The 21,250-nt window shown below is 49.0% G+C and overlaps 1 protein-coding gene across 2 annotated transcripts in view; it reads right to left on the reverse strand.

Moving 5' to 3' along the window:
• Window positions 1-16,144, reverse strand: part of FBLN5 (fibulin 5) — an 81,118-nt gene extending 64,974 nt beyond the window's left edge. Inside the window, exons 1-5 of one of the 2 annotated variants that reach the window (XM_030319807.1) lie at window positions 16,126-16,144; window positions 15,333-15,536; window positions 11,501-11,555; window positions 9,488-9,539; window positions 5,161-5,415 (exon numbers count right to left, since the gene is read on the reverse strand). In XM_030319807.1, the coding sequence (XP_030175667.1) occupies window positions 5,161-5,415; window positions 9,488-9,539; window positions 11,501-11,555; window positions 15,333-15,349 (379 nt within the window). In that variant the 5' untranslated portion in view covers window positions 15,350-15,536; window positions 16,126-16,144. Of the gene's footprint in view, window positions 1-5,160; window positions 5,416-9,487; window positions 9,540-11,500; window positions 11,556-14,805; window positions 15,132-15,332; window positions 15,537-16,125 lie in introns of those variants that run through there. The other variant, XM_030319806.2, reaches the window with a different exon arrangement.
• Between the last annotated feature and the right edge of the window lie 5,106 nt (window positions 16,145-21,250).

A 21,250-nucleotide genomic window follows, 5' to 3' on the forward strand; every position in this document is an offset into this window, starting at 1 on the left:
GAGACCCAAGTCTCACAGCCAGGAAGCAGCCAAACTAGGGTGGGAATCAAGGCCTATCTGATGTCCAAGTTCCAGCCCTGTCCATTCCAGAATGCACAGCCTTCCCATCTCTGCCTTCTCTTACACATCTCGGAGACCTATCACAGGACACCTAGTATTTCAGCCACTTCTTTTGTGTCTAATCTCCCTTCCTTGACGGTAACCTCTGGAGACAGCCCCAGGGCCGTGCCCAGACACCCTGTCCCCTTGGTGCCCAGACCAGAGCCTGGCACCAATAGATGCTCTGTTTACACTGGTTACATTCAACACTGGCTGAATAAAAACTGGCTGTCCTTCAAGAGAAAGCCTCAGGCTAGCACCATCCATCTTCCAGAAGGATCCATATGTGTCCCTACCTGCCTGCTCGTGCGCTTTGATCAATGAGAAATCCCCGGGGCCAGGAGGGAGAATAAAGGCATTGCTCCTAATTTCACAAATGACCAGATGATCTCCTGCAGTCCCTGGGGTAGCACGGCTCCAGGAAAAGGCTGCTAGCTCAGTCGCAGAACATTTCGTGAGCATGGTGAAGTCACTGACAAAGTCCCTAAATTTGCCACTAAGCCAAGTTAACTGGCAAAGCCAGAACCAAGAATGTCCACCCAGAGAGGTGACACATCGAGCCCCAGTGGGGACACATAAACAAGTGACATCCACATTCAGGGACCTTGGTCAAAGGTCTGAGGCAGTGCACTATGATAGGAAGGTTGCTGAGTCGGGGTTCAAATCCTGGGTGCTCCGGCTCCACAGCCCAGCTCCCCTCTTCCTAAGGCCTCGGCACCCACGCTGTCAACCCCATCCCAGTCTGCTTCTACGAGGTCCTTTGGCCAGCTCAGAACCGTTGCTAGTGTTTGATTTTACCTTTTGTCTGCGTCTGGGGTGCACCCAGGTAGGTATAACTTCCCCGCAGCAGCACGGGGGTCTCCTGGCCGACTAACCATGTCCATGTGGCTCTCCATCGCTAGAGAAGCAGGCCACCGATCTCCCAAGGGTCCAGGATCTAGAGGACACATCCCAACCAGCCATGAGTCCCACCGCCCTCGTGGAGGTGGCTCCAGGGCCGAGCACCCCCAAGCCAAGATGCCAGCTTTCTGCATGACACAAAAAACTTTCTTGTCGCATGGGCTGCAATTCATGGGTCACCGTTCAGTCTACAAGTGTCCCGGGTGATCCAAATTCACAGCTAGGAGTTGGGGGACTCAAATCTGCGGCCAAAGTTTGTTCCAGAAGAAGCAGGGTCTAGTCACCTCCAAAGAAGAACCCAAAAGAGAGAAGTCAAGAAGGAAACTCAAGGGCACAGGAGACCTGTACACTGAGCCTGGCCCTGTCTGGCCTGCAGAAACAGGTCACAGTCCAATCTGGGCACAAGGGAGGAACCCACTTCTTTGAAAATGGGTCCAAAACTCAGGAAAAGGGAAGCCATGGTGAAACTGTCCACTTGTTTTTTAAGCAGATTGTCTCATAGTTTATGAGGAGCAACCAGGGCATAAAGGGGACAAAAGATCAGAGTGTTGCCTCTAAAGCGGTTTGCCAAAAAAATTTAATTTGAACTGGATCAGGTCTCCAGATCTATTAACAGTTTACAGAAAAATAGAACGGATGAAGGAACATGTTATAAAAACGTGGTGAGCCAAATGTCAAATGTAAGGAATTCTACAGGACAAACCACCTCCTCAACTAAGCAGCAAGACAAACAAAAAAGATTAAGAGATATCACCCACCAAATGCAATTTGTAGACCTTACTTGGATCTGATTCAAACAAACCAACAGAAAAGAAGACATTTATGCCACGGCCCAGGAAATCTGACCACCTGGATATTTAATGTAAACAGGAATTAAAGTTGATTTTTGTAGGTTTGATAATGGCCTTGTGGCTATTTTTTTTTTTTTTTTTAAGAATCTTTGTCTCAAGGGGTGCCTACGTGGCTCAGCCAGTTGAGCATCCAACTCTTGACTTTGGCTCAGGGCAGGATCTCACGGTCATGAGACCGAGCCCCGTGTGGGGCTCTACACTGTGTGGAGCCTGCTTGGGATTCTCTCTCTCCCTCTCTTTCTGCCCTTCCCCTCTCCTCCCTCTCTCTCTCGCTCTCAAAATAAATAAATAAATAAATAGTAAAAAAGTAAAAATAAAGAATCTTTATCTCTTAGAGATACATTCTGAAGTATTTAAGGATGGAGTTATACGATGCCTGACATTTGCTTTAATTAATCCACTGGGGGAGAATAAACACCAGCAAGGCTGGTCTGTGCTGAGAATTACAGCAACTGAGTGATAAGTAGGTAAGTGTTCATTATGTTCTCTGTGCTTTTGTCTAGGTTCAGGATTTTATAAGACAAAACTTTTAATTACAGAAAAAAAAAGGCAAGAGAAAGCCCTCATGTTTAATCAGGGCTCCAACATAGACTCTCTGGGAGGCTTTAAACAACCTTAACCTTGCTGAGCCTCATCCAGAGCCTGAATGGCTTCAAATCCTGGCTCATCCCCGTTTGCCTTGACCCGATTTCCTAACCTGTCTGTGCTCCGGGCCCTTACCAGTAGGACAGGAATGATGACAGTCCTACCACGCAGGGTGGAGGTGAGGAGTGAACGTGTTAATTCACATGTAAATATTCACAGCGCATGCAGCACGGTGGAAGTGTTTGCTGTTACTACTGATGCTACCGGTGATCACTCTTATTATTTTCATCTCGATGGGGAAGAGAAGGCTCTTTTGGAGAGGCTGTCCTCCCTCCTAGGACACCAAAGGTCCAGAAATGTTTCCCAGCTCTTCCTGATGACGCTTCCTCCACAAGCTCAGACCTACATTCTCCTCTTCTAGGAGGTGAGAATTGTGTCCTCACTTCCTCCACTTTTACTGACAATGTCCCCTCTTGGTGCGTCTCCCCTTGGCCCGTTTTCAAGCCCACCTCTCGCATTCTTGTTCCTGGAGGGTACAGTGGGCGGAAGCAGCCTCCCTTCCCCACCCCTTCTCAAGCCCTCTCCCCTGGGACGCCACCTCTTACAATGCCCAGAAGGACCTCTGTAGATCAGGAAACGGTGGGGTGGAGGGAGGGGAAGTTAGAAAGAACTCAGAACTTATGAATGCATAAATGCTGAACTTTTTGGAAATGGATGGGCCCAGTGCCAGTCCTCGCCAGGGCTCCTTGATTCTATTCTTTCTACAAAAGGGCCATTATGAAGGCTCTGCATCTCCCGTGTGACAGGTTGGGAGCCATAAAACTGCATGACGTCACAGGGACCAGGCGATGAATAGGTTTCCCAGCCATGTCCTTATTCTCAAGGGCACTGGGATCCTGGAAAGAGGTCCGTGGGAGGGAGGGGGCCACTTCAGGGGGCCGTGCACCAGTCCCAGCTGCTCCACAGAGGGGCCTCCACGGCCCCCCGCCCCCCTGCCCCAGACGTCAGGCAGAGCACCCTATATCCCAGCCACCCGAGGCCGCCTCCCGAAATCCTGGAGCACCTTGGTGGGTTACTGTGCCCCCGTCCTCACTACAAGTCAAAGCCAGGCACTTGGTGCATCGGGCCCCACAGGACATCCTGGAAGAGGAGCACCGCCCCCCAACCTCTCCTTCTGCACATTTCCTTTTGGAACCATTTCTTTTCTATCAGACAAGAGAGTTCGTGCGGCCAAGTTAGGAAAGCGTATGCTGGCAGTCAGGCCAGTGGACTCCCAGCCTACCTGTGTCATTACTAATTTGTTGGAGTCCCTGTTCCCTTTCCTGTAAGACGAGGAGGCTGCAGTTAATTGTTGAAGTCCTTTCCAGTTACAACGGTTCTGCTTGTTTTAAGGAAGTGCGTGCCACTCCCTCCACCAAACCGTGCCCGTGGCTCGACTGGGACCCATACTCTTTGCCTTTGCCCACTCATCTATATTCAGAGTGACCATCAACCAGCTCTCCCCTCCCTCTCCCCCATCTCTCCCTCTCTTTCCTTCCCTCCCTCTCTCTTTCTCTGACACACACACACACACACACACACACACACACACACACACACACGTCCCTTGAGACCAGTAAGAATGGAGAAGTCTGGGTCCAGGTGTATCCAATTTCCCCTTGCAGCTCTGAAGACACTCATTTGCATACTATTTCCATGCATCCAGATGGACATGGACGTTCATTTCCATGAACGTATAGAAGACGTTACAAATAACCAGCACAACTTCTCTGACAGCTCAATACTTCTGAGCCCTGAAATGGGACCAATAAAAGTCTCACTAGGTACACCAGTGGTCTCCTGAGGCTTTGGGGTATAGGAAGAAAGTACTAGAACTTCAATGCACACTTATTTTTATCACATCCTCTAAAATGTTCTGTTTTAATGTATGCTTTATACTCTTCGAACCATATTAGTATACTAGGATATGTAATACGCATATCATGGGGCTCCAGGCTCAAAAAGATCTTATATATGGGGTCCATGCTCAGAAAAGGCTGGAGCCATCATCCCTCTAGACCATCCACCAAAGCTGGAAGCAGTTACAAAGCAGTTACAAAGGTTTTGGTCCAACCATCAAAGCTACCATCCAGGTAACCCTCCACCAAGACCACACTGGCCACAGACACCAAAGAGGGCATGGGTCCAACCACCTGCCAACCCCCTTGGGGCCTCCTGGCATGTGGTGTTGCCTTCCCCGCAGAGGTCTACTCTTGCTGTGAGTTCCCATAACTGAGGCTCATTTTAGCCAAAAGAACATGGGCGCCCACCCAAGGAACCCACTCTCTTTCCAGAACAGTTGGCCATGGCCTTCGAGACTTCTTTTATTTCAAGAGCATACATTCCATTCAAGGGTGAGGGGTGTTTGAAGAGAAAGTGATGGTATTTCTAGATCTTCTCTCTGGGATTCACTGAATTAGACCAGATGCATTTACTCTTGGACAGAGAAAACATAAGCTTGGTCTTTAGACAGATGATAGACGAAAATAAAGAAAAAACAAACTGGCTTTCTGGAGAACTGTCACGTGACTAGGGTTGGGAGGGTTCCCAGAGACACAGGCCGCTAAGAGTGAAGGAACTTTGTAGAAGGTAAGTCATTGTTTGATGGGTTAGGACTTCATCGTTGCCGGATTAGGACTTCACCGGAGCACAGGGCACAGGGAGCCTGAGATGCTGGGATACTCACCCACACACTGGTTGCTTTCATCCATCTGGTATCCAAAGCGGCATATGAGAGGCCTCGAAATCGTGGGGTAGTTTGGAGCCGATAGCGGTGGGGCCGCTGCTGGGTACGGACCTGAGTAGGGGTTCGAGTAGGGGTTCGAGTAGGGCCCTCGGTACACTGGGTTTGTTCGGGGGATGCATAAATACCCGCCATTTTGGTTAACACACATCATGTCTCCTCGGCAGGCCTCAGGGATGGTCCGGCATTCATCAATGTCTGGAAGGGCCACAGAAGAGGATGAGAGTTAGTGGCTCCCTGGCCACAACGTGCATGGTGCATATTGAAGCAAAGGACCCCAAAACACTCTTTACCCCAGCACCTGCTCCCAAACAGTGAGGGCAGACCGTGGCTCATCACCGCAGGCATTCCCAAATGTTGGCTAAATTGAATCAAGTTGGCCAGTGTCACCCAGAGACCACATCACAAGCTGGACCACATCCACAAAACCCAAGCAAACACTACCAATTAACATAAATAGAAGGTGACAGTAGCAATGAATATATAACCACTAAAATAAAGAGTGTTTTGGGGCGCCTGGGTGGCGCAGTCGGTTAAGCGTCCGACTTCAGCCAGGTCACGATCTCGCGGTCCGTGAGTTCGAGCCCCGCGTCAGGCTCTGGGCTGATGGCTCGGAGCCTGGAGCCTGTTTCCGATTCTGTGTCTCCCTCTCTCTGTGGCCCTCCCCCGTTCATGCTCTGTCTCTCTCTGTCCCAAAAATAAATAAACGTTGAAAAAAAAATTTTTTTAAAATAAAGAAAAATAAAATAAAATAAAGAGTGTTTTATCTGTGAGTGTACCATCTAAAACCGTCTCTGGTGCTCCCATGTGCCCATAGGACGCTCGGGAAACACCGCGATGGACCTAATCATTGTTCCCACTTCAACTCCAAGTGACAGCTGGGCAGGGGAGAGAGTCCCTTGCATCAAGGAAGACAAGGCTTGGCTGAGAGCTAGTCACTTGTTAAGAAAGTGGAGGCTTACTTGGAAGTCAGCTCACACTGGGCCACCAGAAGGGCCCGTTTCCAGCCCAGGCTGGTGTTCTGCCCGGAGCAGGAGGTAGGTTCCCTAGAAAATCAGCCACGCTAGGCTGGCACGGGGGACGCCTGGCCTCTGGCTCCAGCACGGGCAGCCCACTGCCTGAACCCGCACACCGGGCCCTCTCACCATCCTTAAGGTCGTTCCATGGGGGAACAGAGGCTGGGGGAAAGACGCCTGGGTCCCAACGGCTCACCCTAGCCGGCTCATCCGAGAAATGCACCCCAACTCTCACCTCAGGAAAGGGTAATGTGGAGGCTCAGCTGCCCCATTCTCTAGCTGTAGTCCTGAGACCCTCCGTAAGTCTGAAGGGACAGAAAAAAATGGCCACTGCCCCCTCTCACCCCTTGGCCCATCCTTGTCCCCCAGCACCTGGACTCAAAGTGCAAGCCTAGATTTTCCAGGGTTCTCACCACTCGTCATTTTTTGGAACCATCTATCGCCCCTCCGGTTCTCAGCTGATGTGAGCTCAGGGAAGACAAATGATCTGGCTTCAATCAAATGTAATTAAAAAGCTAAATTCATCCCGGAGGTGGGGACAGGTGGGGCTGCCTTATTATCTTTTGACATATGCTATGCTCCACCCGCAACAAACTATGCTATACTCAACGTCCTTTCCACCCCTGGTCTTTGCTTCTGCCGTTCCTTCACCTGGAATGCGGTTTCTCCTATTCGTCCGTCAGTGCCCAATTCAAGTGTGGCCTCCGTGAAGGCTTTCTTTACTGACCCCTGACATAAGACCTCACTCCCTCCCCTACTTTTGCAGGGCCCATTGCTGTCACCTTAACTTTGCAATGGCTTATTCCACCATGTACAGAGTTCACTCCCGCCTGGGTCTGCCTCTCCCACTAGATGACGTACTAGGAGGATAGCCCCCGAATGTCAATCCTAATCCTCGGGACCTGTGACTGTATCAGGTTACCTGGCAAAGGCGAATGAGGCAGCAGGTGGAATTAAAGCTGCTAACCAGCTGGGCTGACCTTCAGACGGAGGGATTACGTGGGTGAGCGCAGTGTAATCACCTCAGTCCTTAAAAGCGGAAGAAGAGGAGGCAAGAAGGGTTGATGATGTGGAGATGTGACGATGGGAAAAGAAGAGATCCCAGAGCCCGTGAGGGACTTAACTCACGGTGGTGACTCTGAAGATGGGCGAGGGGACCATGAGGCTGGGACTGAGGAGGCCTCTTGAAACCGGGAAAGGTCCTCTGCTGACGGCCAGCAAGGACACAGGGGCTGTAACCACCAGAAGCTTAATTCTGTGGGGCCATAAACTGGTGCGGCCACTACACAAAACAGCATGGAAGCTCCTCAGAAAATTAAAAACAGGGGCACCTGGGTGGCTCGGTCGGTTAAGCGCCCGACTTCAGCTCAGGTAATGAACGCACAGTTCGTGGGTTCGAGCTCCACGTGGGGCTCTGTGCTGACAAGTCAGAGCTTGGAGCCTGCTTTTGATTCTGTCTCTCCCTGGCTCCCTGCCCCTCCCCCACTTGCAATCTGCCTCTCTGTCTCTCAAAACTAAGTAAACATTTACAAAAATATTGTAAAAAATTAAAACATAGGGGAGCCCGGGTGGCTCGGTCGGTTGGGCATCCGACTCTTAATTTCGGCTCAGGTCATGATCTCACAGTTCATGGGGTTGAGCCCCATATCAAAGGATTCTGCTTGGGATCTTCTCTCTCCCTCTCTCTCTCTCTCTGCCCCTCTCCCCCGCTTGTGCGCTCTCTCTCTCTCTCTCAAAATAAATAAATAAACATTAAAAAAATTAGCAACAGAACTACCATATGATCCAGCAATCCCATTTCTGGGTATTTATCCAAAGGAAATGAAAACAGAATCTCAAAGAGATGTCTGCACTCCTGTGCTCACCGCTATTCACAACAGCCAAGGCCTGGAAACGAGCTAAGTGTCTGTCAGCAATGAATGGACAAAGGTGGGTTTATAACAAGATACATAGCTTCACACACACACACACACACACACACACACACACACTCATATTTATACACACACTCAATGGAATATTATTCAGCCATGAGAAAGAAGGAGATCATGCCATTTCTGGCAACATGGATGGCCCTGGAGAGCGCTATGCTAAGTGAGATTAAGTCAGACAGAGAAAGACAAACACTGCATGATCTCACTTACATGTGGCATCAAACAGAGCTAAACCCATAAAAGTAGTGAGTAGAATGGGGGCTGACGAGTGCTGGGGGCTGGAGAAGGCCGGGAAAGGGACAAACAAAGAAGATGGGTAAGTGCCCCCGTACAGTCACGTGTAGCACTGGGAGGACAGTGGATAATACTGAACTGCATGCCTGAAAACTGCCGAGAGAGCAGATCTTAAATGTTCTCATCATAAGAAAAGAAACGTCATTACGTGCTGTGACGGAGGCGTTAGCAAATGCTGTGGTGGTAATCATATTGTGATATAGAAGCATATCAAATCAAGTTGTGCACCTTAAACTCATACAACGTTAGGTGTCAACCATATCTCAATTAAAAAAAAAAAAGGGAACTGGGGCGCCTGGGTGGCTCAGTCACTTAAGCATCCGACTTCGGCTCAGGTCATGATCTCGCGGTCTGTGGGTTCGAGCCCCGCGTCGGGCTCTGTGCTGACAGCTCAGAGCCTGGAGCTGCTTCGGATTCTGTGTCTCCCTCTCTCTCTGCCCCTCCCCCCACTCATGCTCTCTCTCTCTCTCTCTCTCTCTCTCTCGGAGATAAATAAACATTAAAAAAATCAAAAAGAAGAAAGAAACTGATTTCTGCCAACAACACACATGAGCAAAGGCAAGGATTCTCCCCTAGAGCTTCCAGAAAGGGGAAAAGCTTTCCTGGCCCCTCGATGTTGGCAGGATCTACGAAGTGCTACCCCTGTAGCACTTCTGACCTACAAATAATATAGACAACGATCTACAGATGAGCTGTAAGATCACTTTCTGTCGTTCAAGCCACTCTATTTGTAGCAATCTGTTACGGCAGCCACAGCGGACGAATACAGATGGAGAGCCCCTCGGGGACGTGGCCCAGTTCTCGCTCATCTTCGCCCCCCACAGGCCTCAGCCCCGGGCTGGGCACACAGAAAAGGATGGATAAAAGGGCATTATTGACTTCAAGCATTCTGTGGCCCTGTTTTCTTCCATAATCCAGGCCAATACAGATTTGATAACATCGAGCAACAGCTGGGTAGGAAACAACCCGGCAATCAGTCTGTCCCTGAACGCCCCACCCGGCACAGGATCCTCAGTGGCCTCATACCTAAACACTGTCCTGACGAGCGGTCCAGATCGAAACCGTTAGTGCATTGTTGCTGCAGGAAAGGAGAGAGGAGAAAGAGGTAAGGCCAATTTCTTGGCTGTTTTTTTTTTTTTTTTAACTATAAAAGTATTACAAGGACATCACAGAAAGTTCAGGAAATGAAGTAAAGAAAAAAAAGCATCCATAATACCAACACCTGTATTATACCTATTTGCCCGCTCTTCTTTGGAGTATTTTCTTATAATCATTTTACACTTAGCATTCCCCTTTAACCGCCACCCCCCCACCCCAACACACACACGCCATTGCCTCAAAACTCCCAATTTTAGCAGATCTGGGACCATTTCCTGCCCTAGTTATGAAGAGCAGTGATAATTACACCTAATCTGCCTGATGATGAGCCACATTCCGTGTTTGCATCTTTCTGGGAATGGATAGGACTGCTTTTAAGGGCAATCACTCTCTTCCTCTGGGTGCCATCCGACCTCCTCTCCTCCAGGCCCGCTGTGGGTGCCCTGCCCCCTGTGAGATGCCCTAACCTAATCCTCTAACCTAAAAGCTACACAGTGAGGCAGTCAGTTTTCTACGAAAACTAGAATTGGGGAAATCTCTCCACTTCAATCTCAGCAAGACAATTACACAAAGATGCTTCTAGAAATAGATCTCAACAGTCCCCACAGGGTGCGGTTTTCACGGGCAACTTGAGTTACAACTTTATGAACTTCGGAAAGTGTCACGGGGGCCGACAGTAGGCCTCTGGGGAAGACCCTGGAGACAGACATTTTATAGGAGTACAGGGAAAAGGAATGTTTCCGGCCTCAGGAACCCCGTCCCTGGCCGTCCCTGAGCTTTCAGGGGTTTGGCTTCTCTGAGCTCTGGGCTGGTTTGTGGAGATGATAGATTTGGCCGGCATTCATGGGAGTGGGCTCAGGAGTGTTAGGTCCCTGGGGCAGAAGAAAAGGAGCAAATGAGCCAGGAGGCTGTGCCGTCCAGCTTGGGAAACCAGGGGACCCAAGTCCAGCCCTGGATCATCAACTAAGCACCAGTGGGGGGTTCGATTCCGCCAGCCCGCCTGGCTTCAACTTCCTACTCCAGCCGCTACTCACCGTACAACTTTCGATGCCTCCACATCCTCACCTTTAAATTGGGGGCAACAGTACTCACTTCGGGGGCGGTTGTAACGACCGGAGGTGTTGATGTATATGCCAGGTGCCCAAAGCCCAGTAAACACAGTACTGGGACCATCACCCTCCCCGGGACTGAATGTCACCACCTGTCACCATGAGGCTGGGTCAGAGGACTTCAAGGTCCTCCCAAGATCTAAGTCTCTGTGACTCTTCCTTAGATCCTTTCCATCCCCAATAGCCTGAATCCATTTCGAAATTCTTAACAGGAAGGGAAAGAACATTCCCCCACCTGCCTGTGGGCCCTCAGCCCTGCTCAGTGAGGCCTTGAGCCAGAGACAAAGAGGCTGCTCTGGGTTTTCAGGAAGGATGTGCCCACATTCTCAAAGGCTGACACAAATGTGGCTTAATAAAGTCTCGGTGCTACAGGCCTCCGGGGCCTGACTCCACCACCCTCCACACTCCCGCCAGGGGGCTCCGCCCAGAGGTGGGTCCTCTGCCCACCTCCTCCAGCCAGAAATGGGTCTGTGGAGACACAGAGACTCACGTGGGCACCACCGCCCTCAAGGACTACAGCACCTTTGACTTTTTAACAGTTACCATAAATCGAGACCCAAGGGACACAAGTAAGGCAGCAGATCCGATCAGAAGTCCTGGATTGGGAATCAGGACACTGAGGTCCCAGCCCTGCCATCTATAAAGTACGACCTGGGGCAAGCGTCAACTTCTCTGAGCCCGGCTTTGATCTCTGTACGACCCAGAGCTCGGCTTGGGTGAACTGCAAAGCCCCTCCCAGCCCCACAATCCTAGGATTCTGAAATGCGTGGCTGGACACCCTCACCCTGATTTTTAGCACGCTTCTAGATAATACACAAAATAAAAATCATACCTGTGCATTCCCGGGACTCGGAAGACAGAGAGCCAGAATGGTAACGGTGAGTATCCTGCAAAGCAAAAAGCCGGTATGTCAATGCCCAAGAAACTTCCAGAATCAAGGTCTGGGGATAAACATGGGTCTCATGTTGCCCATGCATTTGCAATGGTGACTCCACCGGGTGCTTATATATGGTGCTCCAGAGGTCAAAGTGGACTCCAGATGCCCCCAAGCACCCCAGACAGAACCTTCTTCTACTGGCTTCCATATGTTGGGATAATGTGTTAGATAACTTTTTTTTTTTTTAGTAAAAGTTTTGCTGCTTCAAAGACAAAACTCTAAAACCCACCGCTGTGGCACACACTAAGTCCTGACCAGCGGCTTGGTCTTCACTTCTGACACAAGGAGATCTGCCTGAGTTTTGAACGTCTTTATTCCGAAATGGTTACCGAGAGAACAAGCCTCAAAGGATGCAAGGAAACTGCAAATGTGAAGCACCTGAGTTTCTATGGAAGAGAAGGGTCTCGAGAAAGTCGCCTAATCCCAGGGCATGTGTCCCACAGGCCCTGATGGCGAAGAGGGGCTGGGGCACCTCGGCAGCTGGGAGAAGAATGAACACAGAGGCAACGCTTGGGAGGAGGAGTCTGGAAGCCCCGGGTCAGGCTGGCTCTCCATTCACAAGCCAGCAAACCTCTCTGAGCTTGCGAGTTCTACCCTTCACCACCCACAAGCTTCTATCCGATAAAATCATGGTCACCAATACGCTTTCAAAACACAAAATAGTGGGGCGCCCGGGGGGCTCAGTCAGTGAAGCATCCGACTTCGGCTCAGGTCATGATCTCACGGTTTGTGAGTTCGAGCCCCGCATCGGGCTCTCTGCTGTCAGCGCAGAGCCTGCTTAGGATTCTCTGTCTCCCTCTCTCTCTGCCCCTCCCCCCCCAAAAACCAACAAACATTTAAAACATATACAAAATAGATACCACCTCACATCCATCAGGACAGCTGTAATCGAAAGAGCAGAAAACATGTGTTAGCAAGGACGTGAAGAAATTGGGGCCCTTGGGCACTGTTGGTGGGGAGATGATGTAATCTGTAGCCGCGGGAGCAGCGCCCCAGAATATTAGAAATGGATTCACCATATGATCCAGCAATTCCACTCCTGGGGAAACACCCAAAAGAAGTGAAAGTAGGGACCTGAAGAGATATATGTACACTCATGTTCATAGCAGGTAATTCACGACAGCCCAAAGGGGAAAACAACCCACGAGTCCGTTGACAGATGAATGAATAAACAACATGCGCATCGGGATATTATCCAGCCTTTAAAAGGAAGGAAATTCTCACACCTGCTGCCGCATGGATAAACCTTGAGGACGGTATACTAAGTGAAATAAGCCAGTCACAAAAGGATAAATTCGGTATGATTCCATTTTGACGTAGAACAGTCAAAATCCTAGAGACAGGGGCGCCTGGGTGGCTCAGTCGGCTAAGCATCTGACTTCAGTTCAGGTCACGATCTCACAGTTTGTGAGTTCTAGCCCCCCATCGGGCTCTGTGCTGTCAGCTCAGAGCCTGGAGCCTGCTTCAGATTCTGTATGTCTCTCTCTCTCTCTCCCTCTCTTAAAAATAATAAATAAACATTAAAAAAACTTAAAAATCATATAAACAAGGAGCAGAATGGCGGGTGCCAGGGGCTGAGGAGAAGAAGGAATGGGGAGGTAGCGTTTCTTGAGGACAGAGTTTCAGTGTTGCAAGATGAAAAGGGTTCTAGGGATTGACTGCACAACGTGAAATGTACTTAACGCTACTGAATGTATGCTTAAAAATGGTTACAATGGCTTTTAAAAAAAAAATCTGTGTATGTGAAGGGCTTTATTTATTGCTATTAGTGCTATTAGCGTTTAGTTCAATGGTGATTTCTCTGGGCAACCACCACTTGCCAACACAGACCCTAGACGGAAGAGCTCCCAAAACTATGACTCAGTCGCTGCCGTGGGGAGCTGGTTGTAGAGCCACTCGATAACGTCTCTACGCTTTGTATAGAGGGACACTGGGAGAAACACCCAGCGAGCACCATGACAGCCAGGCTTGAAGCAGAGACAGGAAGGTCAGAGAAGGCTTCCTGGAGGAGGTGATCTTGAAGACCTGCTCCTAGCCATATACACCTCCTCTTTAAAATCGCTCCCTTCATGAAAAGAATGTTCGATACATTACAAAGCTCACTCAACCCATGACACAAGGCCCATCTCGATCAGCAACACTGGGTACTTGGAGGGCCCCAGGATTGAGGTGACATCCAGAGGGAACAGAACCCTGATGTGGTGCTAGAAGACGCAGGCCCGCTTCCTTCCTCTGGTCCCTGATCCAAAGAATAAAGACCCTGAGAGTCCACACGCTTTCATTTCGTGTAAGTGCCTGTGCGAGCCAGGTTCTAGAACGCCGGAGACAGCTCTGACCTTATAAAGTGCAGAGCCAAATCCGAGGGTTTTTTGATATTTGCGACGGCCAGATTTATATCTGGAAGGAATGAAAGAACAATAACAAATTTATTTTCCAAGCTGTATATTATGAATTTCAATGTTTTCCTGTTTCTTCACATGAAGTTTCCTTTCGCTTGGTTATAAAACCCTGTCTCGTTTATGTTGGAGACAGAACAGCCTGACTGAATGCAGTGGGCTCCAAGAGCGAGTGGAAAAGCCATGCTAACCCCATTTCTCCCCCTACTCCCGCCTGCCTGTTCCCTTTGGCCGGAGGGCAGCTCCGGGACAGGGCTCCTCTGAGAGGTCCAGCCTGCAGCCCAGCCTCCTGGGAGAGCCCCAGCCAGGTCCTGAGGGCCAAGTCAGTTCCAGGCTGATCGAGAGGGTTTTCCGAAAATGAAAGAACCCACGCCCTTCTGCTCCCACGGTCTCTCAAATAGTTACACCTTGTCACGAAGAACTCCAGAACACTCGAAAAACTATAGGAGTTCTAGGGGAGCCTCTGAGGTTCCCAACTGGTCCCCGGAACTTTCAACATCAGGTGGGTCCACCCATTTTGTGCACCAGCCTAAACTGCAAGGAAAGCCAGAGAGACCAACGGTATCTCAGGGCTGTCTGTCACAGAAGTGCTGGTGGCCAGGACAGGCATCACACACACACACACACACACACACACACACACACACACACACACACACAGAGTTCATGTGTCTAAAGCAAGCCACATTTTCAAGAGTTCCATAGATAAAAGACTGTGCAGATATAATCTAAAGTTCTTCAAGGTTGAAGGCTTACTTGACTGGAATTGCAATTTCCTTAAAGAACAGCAAAACATTTGCTTACATGTATTTCTGTCTGTAGTCCCCGCTTCTCATTGGCTTGAAACTTCTGGGTCGCATGCCCTTTGTGAATCCCACACAGACATAGAGCAAACCCAAGGTGGGGATGTCCAGCTAGCCCGGCCGCTTGTCCAACAGCCAATGCGACAAAGTAATTGCTAGTAATTGCTAGCGAACTAGCAATTGGCCCCCCAACTTCAGAAACAGATATATATCCTAAAACGGCTGCCCGTTGGGAAAAGAAAGGAGAGTCGGGCTCCGAGGGTTCTGCAGCTCTCTCCGGGACGCGGACTTCTGAAACCGTGTTATAAAATACCCACTCCCGAAAGAAGGCTTCAAGATGGAAATTACAAAGGCGCAGCTTTTTATAATTAACAATATCATTGCATCACTAGCTAATGCCTTTTCCAACATCCTGACACAGCCTGAATCCCAGCCATAGCCATTTTCCACCCCTCGGGTTTTTCAGTAAGCTTTCCAGACCCTGGAGGAAAAAGTCCTGAGCGGGGAGGTGGGAGGGGGGGGACCTACCTTTTTAATCCTGGCATGTCCAAGATGCGGGAGCGGGAGCGGCAAAGGGGAAACGAGAAAGCTGGCAGCGCGGGACCTCGGAGCCGGCCCTGAACTTCAGCTCCCTCTGGGCCCGAGCGAGCGTGGGGCTGGCCGGTGTGTTTATTCCAGGGGGACGAACCAGTCGTGGGGAGGACGAGGGGAGAGCCTGGGTGCTCCGAGCCACTGGAGAGCCCACAGAGAAAGCACCTGGTTTTGCTTAGCCCTTTTCAGTAATTCAGCATTAAACCAATTGGAGGAGGAATTTTAAAAATGAACACTTCATTTTCTAAGTATGTTAAACAATGCAAATGGGGCCTCAGTCTGGACACAGCTGGTTCAGATTACAGCGCTCACCAACTGGCTAGACTCCTCACAACAATCTTGGGGCGTCTGCCAGGACCCAGCGCTGGGAGGAGAGCCCTGTCCCGCGCCCCGCCGGAGCAGCCGCACTCGGCCTCCCCGCATCTCTACCGGAGGCGATTGGCGGGCAAGTGCAGGGGGGGCGGGGGGGCTGGGAGGGCCTGTTGACCCTTTACTTCCCACCCCGCGAGGACGTCCCTGCCCGGCTGGGCCGGTCAGGCCGAGGCGGTGGCGGGTGGCGGGTGGCGGGTGGGGGTGGGGGGTGGGGGCGGTGGCCTGGGGACGCCCCTCCTCCGGGAGACGGATGCCTTGAACTCACGACAAGCACGGCGACGGGGACCAGAATCTTATCAAGTATTGGGAAGCCAGACCCAGGGAAGCGGAGGCCTGGGGGCAGCGACAGGAGACTCACGGTTTTCCAGAAGAAGGGGTGGAGAGCACGACGGGGTGGGGAAGAAGAGGAGGATGGGATCTGGCCGATGCTAATGGGAGACAAGGAGCTTGTGCAATGCAAACCTTCGCGAGGACGCTCGCCCCGCCCCGCCCTCACCCCCTGATTCTGAAGGGGCATGTTCTGACTTCAGTGAAAATATCCAGAGACCGTGCACCTTACACGTCCTCAATGTGACATCTCAATCCAGCTGGGAATTTTTTTAATTAAAAAAAAAAAAAATCCTCGACTCGAAAATGATTTTAACGAGTGAAACAGATTTGAGAAGACAAAAAAGGACAGTCAGGGAAAGCAGAATGATGGATAAGAACAAGAGGCATGATGTTAAGTGTTTTACATTCGTTGTATCAGTGGTTGCAAACTATTCCTTCCTTTCTTTCTGTTTTTAAGCATTGGAATCTTTCTGTGGAATGAAGTCTTCTCAAAGACACTAGTCTATGAAAGAGGATGGTTGGATCGGCACTAGTCCAGATTGCTCCTCTCCTCCCTGCATCTCCCCATGGGCCCCTCAACAAAGCCCTACTTACAGCTGGGAAGGCACTGATGAAGTCCTTTCTCCTCACCTGAACTCCGTGCGGTAGGGATTATTAGTACCTCCGTTGCAGTAGAGTGAGATGAAGAGAGGTTCCTTAACTCCCCCATGGTCACACGGCTATTCACTGAGACAGCTGAGACTCCAAAGTCTACATATTTAGCCTTCCCAGAGGCCAATCTTTTTAGTAAATAAATGGAATCCTACTCTAAACATGCATTCAGGGAAGCCTGGCTGGCTCAGTCAGAAGAGCATGCTACCCTCGACTTGGGGGTCATGAGTGTGGGCCCCAGGTTGGGTCTAGAGATTGCTTAAATAAAAATAAAAATGTTAAATTTTTTTTAACGTTTTTATTTGTTTTTTAGAGAGAGAAAGAGAGAGAGACAGAGCGTGAGTGGGGGAGGACCGGAGAGAGGGGGAGACACAGAATGCGAAGCAGGCTCCAGGCTCTGAGCTATCAGCACAGATCCGACGCAGGGCTCGAACCCAGGAACTGCAAGATCATGACCTGAGCTGAAGTTGGACGTGTAACTGACTGAGCCACCCAGGTGCGCCAAAAACTTCAAAAAGTAATAAAAGTAAGAGTGCATTCAACAACAAATAGCAGAATACTAATAGTTATTGAAGCCGTGTCCATTATGCTCTCCTATTTACTTTGTGTATGTTGAAAATTTCCCATAACAAAACATTGTTTACTTCTTTTTTTAAGTTTATTTATTTATTTTGAGAGAGAGAGAGAAGTGGGGAGGGGCACAGAGAGAGGCAGAGAGAGAATCCCAAGCAGGTTCCCCACTGTTAGCACAGAGCCCGATGCATAGCTAGAACTCATGAACCGTGAGATCACGACCTGAGCTGAAACCAAGAGTCACATGCTTAACCAACTGAGCCACCAGGAACCCCAATAAAACATTTTTTAAAAATACATTTTATTGGGCCACCTGGCTGGCTCGGAGGGAGGAGCACGAGACTCTGGATCTCGGGGTCATGGGTTTGAGCCCCACGTTGGGTGTAGAGATTTCCAAGGTTGTTCACTGATCCCACTTGTGAAAGTTTATAAAGAGCCTTAACATCCTTCAGTTGGGTACCAACAGGGTTAAATAAAGTAAGGGACTTCCCAAACTGGACAATTATGCAACCGACAATAAAAGCTAGGTAAATAAGCATACATACTGGATGACTCCTTTTATATAGAATTCTGAGGGAGGTAGTGATTGCGAAGGGCATTTCTGCTGATAACATTCGAATTATCAATCTGGGTAACTGGTTACACAGTATACGCGTATACGCTGAGGACTTGGAGGGTCTTATGTATGTTACCCATTTTTTTAAAGGACTAAACCAGCTCCTTGCATGCTAACATTGAAGGGTTTCCAGTAGAGTCAAACTGGCAGAATGTTAGTGATTTCACATAGCTTCATCTAATGTAGCAATACGTATAAAAGCAAGTTGTAGAACTGTATAGAGCGTGCCACCATTTGAGAAAAAAAATATATCCACAAGTTCTTGCTTGTATATATAGAGAAAAGACGTTTCCTGAATGATAACGTGAGAAATGTTAGCATTTTTTGTCTTCTAGGAAGGACGTTTGGTAGGCAGCTAGGGAAAAGAATTAAAAGGAAAATTCACTCTCCCCTGCTCACCTTTGGGTAAAATTTGAATTTTGGACCACAAGCATGTATTACGTATCCAAAATATGAGGTTACATTAATATACACATATATTCTATTTATGTAGAGCTATTTGGGGGGTAGGAGAGTTTTAAATGACTTAGTTCGTATGCCTCACATATTCTATCAACCCTCTTTTTTTTTAAGTCTATTTATTTATTTTGACAGAGATGGAGAGAGAGAGAGAGGCAGAGAGAGAGAATCCCAAGCAGGCTCCGCACTGTCAGTGAGGAGCCTGATGTGGGACTCAAACTCACGAACTATGAGATCATGACCCGAGCCAAAACCAAGAGTCAGACGCTTAACTGACTGAGCCACCCGGGTGCCCCTACTATCAACCTTCTAGAAGGAAAAGGAGGGAGAGAAAATCAATATGCCTGTTGTCTACATGAGCAAATTGAGGATCTTGAAAACAAAACTTTCCAGGCATCCATCTTGGACCAGAGATTGTTTCCATTTAAAACTCTAAGTTTGGAAGAGGGAAGAGAGTTAGGGTTGCAATGAAAGGCTTGGGTCTTTGTCTTGGTTTTGCCACCTACCTGTTGGGTGACCTTGGGTGAATCACTTCACCTCTCTGCATCTTGGTTTCCTTATCTGCAAAATGGAGATAACAGTTACCTCTCAGGGTTGATGTGAGAATAAAATAAAAGTGAGTTATCCTCATGAGTGTCACTGTGCCCAATTCCTTACCCTATACAATCCCCCCCCCCAAAATATCTTTAGTAACCAGCAAATTATCAGCTTCCACGGACAAGGAGAATCATAACCTCATAAAACAGCCCAGGTATCTGTTGAACAGCTCAGACTGTTAGAAAGTTCTGTCTTGAGTTGAACTCAAATCTGCTTCCCTATATGTAACTGCCCCCATGGGTTCTAATTCTCCCCTCCACATGGGCTATTCACCTTCTACCACCTTCTTTTCATGAAAACAGCTCCACCTCTTGCCAGTGCTGGTGTCCCCTTCCTGGGGGCTGAGCACCCCCCAGTTCTTTCAGCAGCTCCTCACGGGTCACGTGACCCTGCTGCTGCCTACTCCAGCTTCTCCTCCAGTGGCTGCATCAGCCTTCTGGCTCGTACTGAACTGACATCAACAGAAACAATCCGTGATACACAGGCTGCTTAACACCTTCGCTTTCATCCTGTCCTTGGACTGCCAGTCCTCCTTAACAGAGAACAAGGTTTTTCATGGGCCCCTCTTGAATTTTCATCCACTGTTCAAGATCTTTTTCTTTAAAAACATTTTTTTAACCTTTATTCATTATTGAGAGGCAGAGAGACACAGAGCGTGAGCAGGGGAGCCTGACGCGGGGCTCGAACTCACCAACTGCGAGATCGTGACCTGAGCCAAAGTCGGACGCTTAACCGACTGAGCCACCCAGGCGCCCCTCAAGATCTTTTTCAACATGAATTTTACTATGTAAATTATTAAGTATCACCCCAGCTTTGACAGCTATGTTATCTGCTGACTGTGACTTACTTGACATTATCAGAGTTATGAATAAATAATTGACCAAGACAGGTGCTGGAGTGATGTGCTCTGTCCAGGTTGGCACCGACCCGCTTCTCTTTCTTCAACATTTTGGGGCCACTCCACTGGTGGAAGGCCACCAGCTTACCTGTCCCTGGGACCCTTGTTGGCTCCTAGAGATCACCACTTCCCTAAGTGGTTTTCCTTTTCTTCGTTGCTGCATAGAAATCCCAACATCTGCCCCTCCCGCCCTCATCAGAATCAGGTACAATCACAACGATGAAACAACCTCACAAAATGTACATTGCAGTGAGCATATGAGAGTTTATCATCTACTGAGTGGGACCTTCCTGGCTCCAATGAGGGTCAATATCTTCACTGTGTCGTAAATTGGAAGACAGTTGGGCTATTTTTCTTCAAAAAAAAAAAAAAAAAAGACGATATTAAAATTAGGGGGGAAATTCACAAAATTATACATTTAACGATATCTTTTGACTGTTAATATTAAATTGTTTGACGTTTTACTGCCCCAAATAATCACATCACAATGCCTTTCTGGAAGCAAAAGCAAAACAGGGAAGAGGATGTTATTGAATGTCTAGACTCCACACAAACCCTCTCCTTTGACCCCCTTAATAACCCTGTAAAATAGGAAACCCTGCATTATGCAGATGAAGAAAAGACCCAGGGAGATTAGGGCCCTGTAGACAATGAGCAGTCCAGATTCCAGCCCACACCAAGCCTATTTGGCTCCAGGGCCCTCATTCTTTCCAGTCACTGAGATTTGCTTTCTCTGACTTGCTCCTTACATGGCTGCTTCCCTCCTAGCTGCCCACAAATGCTTAGAACTCCATGGGCCCTCCCATCATTACCTTTTCTTCTTTTCTTAGCATTCGTAAAGGCTCTCACTTCTTACATTATCCAAACTTGGCCCCAATCAGAAAACTAGAATAACCACCAGTGCCCAAGGAAGGCACAGGTCTTCCCAAATGGTGGAGGGGGGAATTTCTATTGTCCTGATGCCCCTGAGTCCTGATCTCCTCCTCCTCTCTTTCTCAGCCTCCTCTGTGTGTCAGCCGCCCCCTCACCACCTAGTCCCACCTTAGCCCTCCGACTTCCCGCCATGCCCCACCATTCACTCAAAATGGTACTTCCTGAGTTTTCCAGTGATCTCATGGCCAAATGCAATGAACTTTTCTCCATTCCTGATGGTTCCTTTGACCCTCTGAAGGATTTGAGCATAATGACCTATCTTCTCCTCTCCTGTCTTGAAGACTTTAAGTTATCCTGGCTTGCCCACCATGAGTCTGCATTTTCTCCAGCCCCCTCTCTTTCTCCTCCTCCCTAACCAAAGAGTCCCCCAAAGTTAGATCCTGCTGCTCAACTCTTTCCCACTTCCGTCCTGGGAATAGTCACTGG

This window comes from Lynx canadensis, chromosome B3 (genome assembly GCF_007474595.2).
Source record: "Lynx canadensis isolate LIC74 chromosome B3, mLynCan4.pri.v2, whole genome shotgun sequence".
Lineage (NCBI taxonomy): Eukaryota > Metazoa > Chordata > Mammalia > Carnivora > Felidae > Lynx > Lynx canadensis.